Source organism: Sinocyclocheilus grahami, unplaced genomic scaffold (genome assembly GCF_001515645.1).
Source record: "Sinocyclocheilus grahami isolate Dianchi unplaced genomic scaffold, SAMN03320097.WGS_v1.1 scaffold43.1, whole genome shotgun sequence".
Taxonomy (NCBI): domain Eukaryota; kingdom Metazoa; phylum Chordata; class Actinopteri; order Cypriniformes; family Cyprinidae; genus Sinocyclocheilus; species Sinocyclocheilus grahami.
The window spans coordinates 1,355,249-1,366,779 of NW_015505222.1; the positions used below are offsets into that span (position 1 = coordinate 1,355,249).

Here is an 11,531-nt window from a genome sequence, read left to right on the forward strand (position 1 = left end):
GCTGGTTTTCTCAGACGCTTGCAGAAAAAGGCTTCCCAAAACAAAGTTACTGGGTTAATCTTTTTCACGTTTCCTTGGTTGGTAGATGCACCGGGGACCTGATTATAGCACTTAAAACCTGTAAAAGTCAGATTTTCATGTTATGTCACCTTTAAGGTCCAGTTCTCACTATTAACAAACTATTAACTACAACTTTTGCCTCAAACTCCTAATTTGCTGCTTATTATATTAATACTTAGTAAGGTAGTTGTTAGGTTTAGATATTGGGTAGGATTAGAGATGTAGAATATGGTCATGCATAATATGTGCTTTATAAGTATTAATAAACAGCCAATATGTTAATAATAGGCATGCTAATAAGCAAATAGTTAATAGTGAGAATTGGTCTCTATACTAAAGTGTTACCTAATTTCTTTCTTACTTACCCCAAACTTTTGAATGGTAAGGTATCATGGTTTCTGCAATAAAAGCATAAGAGACTTGTTTCTAAAACATAAAAAAAAATCTGAATGAGTTTTTGCAAAGATTATTAAAGTTTACATATGACTTACAAATGAGAAAAAATAAATATTAGGTAGATGTTAAACTAATGTCCACTTAACCAGTCACCAAGGGCTCCTGCAGGTAAGGTGGAAGCCGTTTCCCCGTGGCCTAGATTCAATCAGGTTTTCAGTGGTTCTTTCATCCGGTGTGCTTTCAGACATTTAAACCAGAAACATGAGGCATTTCTCCTTTCCACTCACCTTCATTCATGCCTGCCCTGGAGGTTTTGGGTGTAATTACCTTCCAGCCTGATTAAATCACAAATGTGCATGTTAAGTGATGAGTTCTGCTTTGACTCCGTTTAGCTGCTTTGGCAGATGGTCTGGGACATTAAGAGCAGAGCTGTCGGCATCTCTGCATCCGTCCCGCTGATGTTTCTCAAGCCGTGCCTTTCAGCAGAAACACTTGTACTTGAATTACATGTCTGTGTGGGAATTACTGCTGTCTAATGTGATGTTGAAATGAAAAGCACTTAAATGCTGCTCATGCTTTTAAACACAGCCCTAACCCTATGGGTTAAACTTTTTATGCTGCAGACATGAATGATGCCTTAAATAGTGTGACATGTTGAGGAAAGGAGTTATATTGCTTTTTCAAGTAATCTGGATCACATTTATTAGCAGGCAGACTATAAAATGGACCAAAAGTGACGCAGATCACTGATTTTGTTGTTGTGGAGTTTACATACAAATCTTGTTCTATTATCTTTTGCATAAAGAGCTTTTTCTCCAGTGGAATGCCTTTCGGTGGAATGTTTTACTAAAAATAGCATAGTGGATTGTGCGTTAGAAAAAGGGTGTTCTAAACTTAGGTTTTTTCCTCATTCTTGAGTGTGTTTGAAGCTGTGATGTAGGTTCTTTCCCAGGAGGCTGCAGCATTTTTGGCAGCGGGCTGCTTTAGAAATGTCCCCTATCCAAAAAAAAAAATTGCTGAAAAGTTGCTCACCCTTGTGCCGTCTAAAATGTTAATGGGTTTGTTTGTTCATGGGAACAGATTTGGAGAAATGTAGCATTACGTGACTTGCTCACCAATGGATCCTCTGCAGTGAATGGGTGCCATCAGAATGAGAGTTCAAACAGCTGATAAAAACATCACAATAATCCACAAGTAATCCACACCACTCCAGTCCATCAGTTAACATCTTGTGAAACCAAAGGTTGTGTATTTGTAAGAAATGTTTTAAACCGTCTTGCATTTCCCTAAATGGTGTTTGATCTGTGCATATTTCTCTCCTGATCATTTTTTTTATTAGTTCTAAAAGTTCTTTTCACTTCACAAGACATTAACTGATGGACTGGAGTGGTGTGGATTATTGTGATGTTTTTATCAGCTGTTTGGACTCTCATTCTGACGGCACCCATTCACTGCAGAGCATCCATTGGTGAGCAAGAGATGCAATGCTACATTTCTCCAAATCTGTTCCTGTGAAGAAATGGAATGGACTGAGGGCAAGTAAAATTTTCATCAGATGTTTAATTTTGGGAGAACTATTACTTTAATTCAATCCAACAGTCATGCATAATTCACAGAGATCTTCCATCTTAAATATTATGTACAATTAGTATAACTGTGACCCAAATCATGCTGCATAAACATAATATGCTAATTGTGGTCACAAGGAATGAGTGGGCAGTATGACTAATTTTGTAATATTAGTCAGTGTAGATGCCTCAATGCCACTGTAGTTTGCAAACAGCTCATCAGAGCATGAACTGAGTAACTGTAATCTTTGGCTAACTATAATGTCACATTTTAGTTATTTCTGTTAGAAAATCAAAAGCTGTTTTGTTCAGACCTTTGTTCTGGCTCTGGTGTGTTTTAATGTAGTTTATCTCTCTAAATAAATAAATAATTGCATTTTCTCTGTCCACAGAAAAGATCATTGATCATATTTTACAAGCTACAAAGAGATATTCACTTGGTTCAGAACTGGACAGGTAATTAACATCCACATAATCACCTAAACACAATCTCACTCACTGCTTTTCTTTTGCAGTTACATGATGAACCATATCTCATATATATATATATATATATATAAAAAAATCATTCTCTAAACTTTTGATGCTGTAAGCTGATCAGTTTCTATAATCATGTTTTGTCATTTTCTCCTGCAGTATAAGTTGTAAGAAGTGTATTATCATTGGCAATGGAGGCATTCTGTTCAACAAGTCCCTGGGATCCCAAATCGATCAGTATGATGTTGTTGTACGGTAAGTTATTATAAAAGTAATATATTTTATTGATTGTTGCTTGGAATTTTTTTTTCTCTTCTAATTTTGGCATGTTAACACAAATCAGTTGTTGTTTTCAGAAGATTACATTTGAAGAATGATTACCAATACAAACAAACCGTTAATAATGTCCACAGCTGAATCCTGTACATTAATAGCAGAAAGTAATTGGAGACCGTTTGGATGTCATGTTGATTTGTCCTCGGGGTTTAGACTGAACGAGGCTCCAGTTGCCGGGTTTGAGAAGGACGTCGGCTCGAAGACCACCATGCGTATCACGTACCCTGAAGGAGCCATCCAGAAACCTGAGCGCTACGAGAAGAGCTCGCTTTTCGTCTTATCTGCCTTTAAACCCATGGACTTCAAATGGCTGCGTCTCATGGTGTTTAATGAAAAGCTGGTAAGGCGTCCAAAAGCATCTGGCCACTCATACCTCATAAACAGACACAACTGCTCTATTTATTTAATTTCACAAGAAGATTTATAAAAGATTTAAAAAGAAACAAAGAAGATTCAGTTTGACTAAGATGATGTGATGTTACTCAAAATTGAGAACATTCAAGAAGGTTTGCAATGATTTGAGAACATTTAGAAAGAATGATTTAGAGAAAGAATGAGATTTAATTCTACTCAAGAAGATACAATGAGACTCTAAATGTTTAACCCAACAAACTCAATTTGAAAGCTATTTAGTGGATCCTTCTTTTCTGAAGTCTTTGGTGATCTCCTATTTTCTGTCAGCGGTCTGATCCGGACCATTCCTGTGATACTGAGCATGCTGTCTAGGTAGGCATCTCGCTATGGTTCGGAACAGAGCTCATGTCTTATGAATCATTAGATGCTTTGTATGACATCTTCAGCTTACACACTGCAATACAATGGTGTTTATGAGTGTCAAGTGTCCTCAGATTCTGGTGACTCAGACATGTGCAGACAGAGGGCTGGGGGTCAATGTCAGGGTCAGCGGCCCGTACTACGCCACAGACGGCTGCAGAAAACCACAGTGGTTTATGAATGCAACAGTGTGTGTCAGCCCGCTGGAAACTGATGGATTCTGTGATAACGTCTGCGACTCGCACCTCCAAAGTGTCAGAGTGAATGAGAGCAGCCATTGTAGTGAATGAGCCGCAGTGGCTTCCAGCGCAGGGAAACACAGGGCCCGATCCACGGCCACAGGTTACAGCCTAACATCATCACGCAGAAATGTGTCGGGAACTCTTTTAGCCAAAAACTAAGGGGTTTGGGAATTACCCATCAGAGAAAGTATGTGTGTGGATGTGCACATCAGATATGACCGAAAGCCATGACTTGTGATTCAGTAAGTGAATCACTAAAAGTTTAGTCAGTGACTGACTCGTTATGTTGATTCAACTTCAATGTCTTTTTCAATTTATTTAGAGATGCATGTGCTTGAGTAGATTAATCGCAAGTTTTACTTTTGCAATGGAAGGTTTCCGGAAGTAAGATGTCATTCATTTTGTCATTTTTGACGTTTTTAAGATAAGAAACATATGCTCGTTTCAAGACAAGCCTATACAATGAGCTTCAAGACAAGTGTTCATGTTGTCAGGGACAAAATTTCTTGTTGACAAAGGGTTTATGATTTAATCAATTGCAATGAAAAGGCAAAGTACAAAAAGAGGAGTTGAATAATTTTTCAATGAAAACATACTGTTAATAAATGCATTATTTATTCACTCATTCAACCAGTTATTATTAAATATCATCCATCCATCCACATCTATGTACAGTAGTTAACCAGTCTTTATTGCAATTTAAATATCTATTTTATTTGTTTGTGTATTTACGTAATTAACCAGTCTTCATTGCAGGTTAAATATCTATTTTGTGCATTTATTTATTAGTTAGTTATAATGATGGACTGTACATTTTATCCCTTAATTAAGACTTTATAATACAATTTAAAAGAGCCCTAATTTCATCTCTACTTATAGTAAATGACTGAATAAATTGGGAATAAATAGTTTCTTTCTTTTTCTTTATTTCTTTTTAAAAAAATTTTTATTTATTCTAGAAATGTATTAAGTATTTAGTTATAAATGCATATTTTAGCATTTACTGGGATTATTGTAACATTGTGTTGTTTTATTTATATTTTGATCTGGTTCCTGGATATGCGTAAATGCTCATCTTTAGAAATCTATTGAAGAATTCTTTTTAAATCTCATATAATTTGGAAAAATATTTCCAGAACTAAGTTTGCTGAAAAAAATGGGTGATCATGATTTTTAGAAAAAAATGTCTTAGTTAAAACTTATTTGTTGATTCTTAATTATTTTAAGATATGTATTTTTATTTTTATATTCATCTATTTGTCTCAGTTTCGTTGTGTGTATCGTGAGCTCACATTTCAGCCAAAATCTAGCTTGTTATGCCGTAGTGCTGTACATTCAGCAGTGTGGTCAGATTAGTTTTCCGCTTGTTGCTACGGCAGTGTTGAGTGACCGTGTCTGTAATACAGTACGATGAGCCATTTGGACGCATCGGCAGACATACATCAGCCAGAGTTCAGAGTTCGTAATCATTAGTCCACTCTTCTGCAGGTCTGTTTCAAGCAGCTGGGTGACAGGTATCAGAGAAACTCTGCGTACAAAGGCCTTGTGCGATGTAGGAGGTGGATCCTGCCACCGGGTGATTGATACAGGGTCTTCCTTGCCTTTGTGGCTTTGTTTGCGCTTCTTGATTTTCATGGGGCTTTTAAAAGGCCCCTCTCCTCTCCACGCTGCAGGGTATTGTGTTCATCTCTCTCTGCCCGAGCCACGTCACATTTTCCACCTGTGTGTTTCTGACTCTCACCCTGTGAGTCCAGCACCCAACAAATGATCGATTCACATCTGCTTCAGTGCTCGCTCAAAATGTCAAGATTTTACCTGCACCTGCTTTCTGCATCCTTAGTAATGCTGGCCTGACCTTGAGATAGTGATGACATTTATGTAGTCACTTCTGAATGTTGCTGTGTTTATTAAGACTTAAAAAAGGAATGCATGATAAAAGTTTGTGATCAGTAAGATTTTTTTAAAGAAATTAATACTTTTATTCAGCAAGGACACATTAAAGTTCTCAAAAGTGACTTTAAAGACATTAATAATGTTAAAAAACATTTGAATTTCATATAATGTTATATGATAATACTGCTTTCAACACTGATAATAATCAGAAATGTTTCTTGAGCAGCAAATCAGCATATTAGAATGATTTCTGAAGGATCATGTGACACTGAAGACTGGAGTGATGATGCTGAAAATTCAGCTTTGATCACAGGAATAAATGATATTTTCAAATAGAAAATGGTTGTTTTTAATTGTAATACTATTTAACAATTTTGCAAATAAATGCAGCCTTGATGAACGTAAGAGATTTCATGAAACATGAAAAAACGTGCTGTCGTAAACTTAAGCACCAGCTATTGTTTATGGTATGAAATCTGATTAAAATTAAATTCTTGGAAATGTGTATTCAGTAGCATATGCAATGCTCTATCAGTACGCTAGAATACTAGGACTTACTCTGCAAAATAACAAACCTGACACAAATTATAATGTACAAAGCTAAAAACGTTCAAAAAAGGTCAAACCACATTGATAGCATTTGGTTAGTTATAAGGGAGGAGTTTGTGCACGTCTCAAACAAGGCTGATGTGAGTGATAGCTGTGATAATGTTATGCCGCGACACACGTGGTTTGTATTACACCTTGTATCACACATGCTTTGTGTTACACCAGAAAACCACAAGTAAGGCTCCCTGGGCCAAACCCTTGTTGTGCGTCCCTCTGTAAAGCCTGTCCCTCCCTTGAAAAGAAAACAAGGGCAGGACGTAATTACGCGGCGTGTTTATTTGTAGTACCGTGACTCGGGATGCCGTTTGATGAAATCCCACCGGAGTCTTTGCTCTAAAATGTCAAGCGGAGTTATGGCTTCTAACAGTCACTCTCTCCCAGGTGTGTTCGTGAGGTCCTTCATATTAGCTGCAGGTGAAGCGGGCGTCTCACGAGGAGAGCGAGAGCTCTGTGTTCGGACACGCTCTTGCCTTCAACGCTTTGCTAGCGTCACCCTTTTTATTCTGATTATCAAAGTGAGCGGCTTATTTACTCAGCTGAGAGCGTTATTCAGCGGCTGCGAGTGACTGTTCTGTGTCCGCTTCACTTGTGGAACACCTTTCTGCGTTTATAATAGCATATTCACAGAGCAGGAGTGTTTGAAAAGAAAAGCTGGTAAAGGCCATCAGCGAAGTCACGCAGGTTTATTCTTTTCATTTGTTTCTTGGAATAATTCAGTTTCTTCTGTGTTCCACTCTTAATGTCTTTCAGCGGAGTATGGAGGGATTCTGGAAGTCTGTGGCACGTGTCGTTCCCAGAGAGCCAGAAGACATACGGATCCTGAACCCGTATTTCATCCAGGAAGCGGCCTTCAAATTCATCGGCCTTCCAAACAACAATGGCCTCATGGGAAGAGGGGTGAGGAGCAAACACTGAATAAATATTGAAGCAGTCAATCCAAAACATACCGTAATAGTCTGAAAAACTTTTAAAACTTTCTCCTCTTTGAAAAAGACCAGAGGCCAGTTGCATAAACACAGCCTATGTCTTAGGAACTAAGAACCTTTCATATTCAAATTAGCCCAGTCTCTGTTTTATTTACGAATCTGTAAATTATCTGATTCATTTACAAGTCTGATTCACTGTAACCGTATATTTTCTGATTATTACTGCAAATTTGCTTTTAACAAAATATTTTATGAAAACAAACATAACATTTGCATATGTGAAAAATGTACAAACGTGCATTTAAAAATTATTATAGAATAAAAATGTGCTTAAAATATACACACAAATACATACTCCCCTGGTTTCACAGACCAGGCTTAAGGCTAGTCCCAGACTAAAATGCATGTGTGAGATGTCTCAACTGAAAATATCTTACTCTGACATATCTTAAAAAAATATATGTATACACTGTATATGTATGTATACATATAGTATACATATATGAAAACAAATGTTATGTAAATATTTAAGCATTTTATGAAGTATTTCTGAAAATATAGAGAGAGGGAGAATTATTAATAATATAATTGTGTTGTATTTTTTACCTCTTTACCATTGCACAAGAAGTCACTCATCTATGATAGCCAGATAGATACTTTAAGATGATTTTCCCTAAAAGTGTACAGACTGACGAACAAGCAAACAAAAAAAAAACAATAAATAAATAAATCTATTTATGTACATGATCAAAATGTACTGAAATGATCCTAAACGCTCTCACACTGGCTCCGGGTCAGTGGGTCATCCTTATTGTTGAGCCCTCTGAGATGATGTTGAAATGAAGTGATGGACCGTCACATCTCCACCTGATCCAGAGACTGTTTGTGCTCTGCTGCTATGGAGATGCGGTTCAAGGGGCTCGAGCTGTGATGCGTTTCCTGTTATCAGCATGCAGGCGGAGTGTCTGGGGCCGGATTAGTCCAGAGAGTGTCTCTCTGTGGTGATAAGACTTTCACATTGAGACTTGTCTCTCCAGCCTCAGTGGATCAGGTGGTGACTGGATGATCCCTCTCTGCTGATACACACACACACACACACCCCGCTCTGTCTGTGTCTCTGATAAAGTCAGTCACACGGTGCATTATCTGTACTGAAGTGTGTGAGCAGTGCACTCGACTATCCTGAGTGTCCAGTCCATCCATGGCTGTTCAGCATTTGCTTGACTCATTTCATCTGTTCTTTTCACTGTGCTGTGTAGTATGAATTAAAGCATATAGTAATGAATTAAAACTTGTTTTATTACTAATAGAAAATGACTACTTGAGTACAAATGTATTTCATGTTCAAACAAGACATTTCGCAGTTGAACACTTTGTTGCATTGCTTTTGTGTAAACAATATTGTTGTAAATACAAACTACACGCGTTATAGAGATGACTGATTTTTAAATGTATCATTCTTTTAAGACACATTTGGTTTATACAATTTTTCTGAATGGCTCATTTACGAATCTGTCTGAATCAGATTTGTAAGTGAATCACAGATAATTTACAGATTTTTAAATTTTTTTGCATCACTAGAACTATAGTTTCTGGTTATTACTTTCAATTTTCACCAGTTGCACCCCCTAAGGACGGCCCTGTATTTTGTATATAAAATAAAAGTAGATATTTTATATTAAGCACATTTTTGTTTCTTATTTACTATTTTTAAATACCGAAATTCAATTATTTTTCACATATAAATGTAATGTTTTCCATAAAACATTTTCTTAAAAGACCATTTGCAGTAATAACCAGAAACGCTATATATTTTTTTTTTTTCTTAAACTTGAGGTTTTATGAATGTGTCTTTAACTACATACTCAAGTATGACTGTTGGGTTTTTTTTATACGCTGTGACGGAACACTTCTCGACATGCAATACTAAAAGTGTTTGGTTTTTCCAGAATATTCCTACATTGGGGACTGTTGCGATTACGATGGCTCTTCATAGCTGTGATGAGGTGGCGGTGGCCGGATTCGGATATGACATGAACACACCTCACGCACCTCTGCACTACTATGAGAAACTCATTATGTCTGCAATCAAAGAGGTAAGAGCACCACACTGACCTGATCTGAATGGACCCGAGTGTGTATGGTGTACCATTAGGTGTTAAAAATATTTTTGTAAAAGCATCTATAAGTTATATTAGTGTCACACAAATATTGTAAAATATATGTAGCCTTTTTATCAATATCTCACACAGTTTTGGAACTGAATTCAGTTTTTAAACATGAATATGTACACCTATTTACAAACCATTCCTGCATGAAAAATGTACCACTTTTTTATTCTGAAAATGAAAATGTATGCAATTAAATGTATTTGTTTGTTTGTTTATTTATTTATTGCTAGTAAATATGTATGTTTGATAAATATGGACTGTTTTGAGCAATCATGAGTTAAATTCAAAGGAATTTAATTCAATTCCATTAATTCCGATAGGGGTAATACTGGTATTCCTCAGATTATATGTTCTTGTATAATAATATATTCAAATAAAATTTCTCATCAGTATAACAATACTTCAGGTCCAAACAGATGTGTAATGCGATAATAGATTTAGAATTTTCAGTGGCATCGAAGCACTGGCCTAAAAGAATAAAATAGATATTTTATGGACTTTTATGATGCAACGTAAAATACTTATCCAAAGTGTTGTGTGAAACTGACCTGTTTCATGTTTGTTTTTTGTTTTGTAATTAGAAGATACATTTTATGTTTTATCTAAAGGATGATTCAACTTGGATGGCAAATCAGTAGATGGCACTGTATTTCACAGTGACTTGTCATTTTCTCTCTTTACCTAGAAGAACACCTCTGTTGTTGCACATGTTTACTTTAGGTGGACCGTCCGAACCGCTTTTGTGGCTTGTGAAATCAAAAGCAAAGCCGCATGTGCAGACGTCATAGCTCTTTTAAACGCAGCACGTGACCAACTTCTGATGAGCGTTTACCCTATTGTGCTCTTTCTGTTTCTCTCTTTTTCTCACACTCACCCAGTCATGGACGCACAACATATCCAAAGAGAAAGAGTTTCTCCGAAAGCTGGTGAAGGGGGGTGTCATCCGGGACCTGACCAACGGGATCTGACGTCACGTCCCAGTCATGCAGCGGATAGAATGTATTCACCATATCACTGGTGACCAGCATCCCAGCCGATGAACTCACACTAACTCGAGCCATCAAACATCCAGAGATGTTTGAGCCAATCGCATGATGCCGCCGGAGGAAGTGACCTCACCTCATATGCTGGACGGTATCCATGGCAACCTCACCTCAAACATGGTAATGCTTGTTTTAAGATGCCACCTAGGCGAGAAAGAGTCCGTCCCTGTGCGCCACGGCGGGCGCCCGGCAGAGACTGGAAGCGTGCTGCTTTCTCCTGTTTTTTTTATTCCACTGTATTCCGTATTTATTAGACAGTATTTTGATCTAGTCATTAAGATGCTTTATTTTTTTAAGCTGTGTCAGCTTGATTGCTTTAATAATGTTCTCTTCAATCTCAGGCTATGCACAACAGCACACAACAAATGATTGTCTCTGTTGATTTTCTGCTGCTCTTCTGACGTGTGCCATTTAAAGGGGTCATATGATGCGATTTCAAGTTTTCCTTTCTCTTTGGAGTGTTACAAGCTCTTGGTGCATAGATAAGATCCCTGAAGTTGCAAAGACTAAAGTCTCAAACCCAAAGAGATATTCTTTATAAAAGTTAAGACTTGTCCACGCCCCCCTAAAACACCTTGTTTAAACACGTCCCCACATGTCTACGTCACGATGTGGCAAGATTTGCATAACACCGCCCAAATGTTCACACAAAGAAAAAAGGCGTAACTTTGATTCTCGCTGTAGTATTGTTGTTGCCGCCGCCATGTCGTAAAGACGCGGTGCGTTTCATTGTGAAAGTGAAACTACTTTGTTTGGTCTTCCAAAAGAGGACACGACTAGAAATCAGTGGTTAAGTTGTATTTACCAAACTGTTCCAGAACACTTCAACCCAAATTTTCAGATGTGTGCAGCGCATTTTACGGAGGACTGTTTCTTGATCCTGGGAAGGCTGTGCACAAAGGCTGTTTCTATAAAGTGGGGCAATTCCAACTTTGCAAGGACAGTCTGGCGCTTCTGACTCACAGTCTGTAAGTACGTTTACATATTTAAAGAATTTGCCACTGATGATTCAAACGTGAGTTTTGAGCAGTGTAGA

At 37.4% G+C, this 11,531-nt stretch overlaps 1 protein-coding gene across 2 annotated transcripts in view; it reads left to right on the forward strand.

Annotated features, from left to right (window-relative positions):
* The window catches only part of st3gal3a (ST3 beta-galactoside alpha-2,3-sialyltransferase 3a), a 30,225-nt gene extending 19,266 nt beyond the window's left edge, over window positions 1-10,959 (forward strand). For both annotated transcript variants that reach the window (XM_016268091.1, XM_016268092.1), the window contains 6 exons: window positions 2,417-2,480; window positions 2,661-2,756; window positions 2,991-3,177; window positions 7,106-7,252; window positions 9,231-9,377; window positions 10,331-10,959. In XM_016268091.1, the coding sequence (XP_016123577.1) occupies window positions 2,417-2,480; window positions 2,661-2,756; window positions 2,991-3,177; window positions 7,106-7,252; window positions 9,231-9,377; window positions 10,331-10,420 (731 nt within the window). In that variant the 3' untranslated portion in view covers window positions 10,421-10,959. The remainder of the gene's footprint in view (window positions 1-2,416; window positions 2,481-2,660; window positions 2,757-2,990; window positions 3,178-7,105; window positions 7,253-9,230; window positions 9,378-10,330) is intronic.
* Window positions 10,960-11,531: the final 572 nt, after the last annotated feature.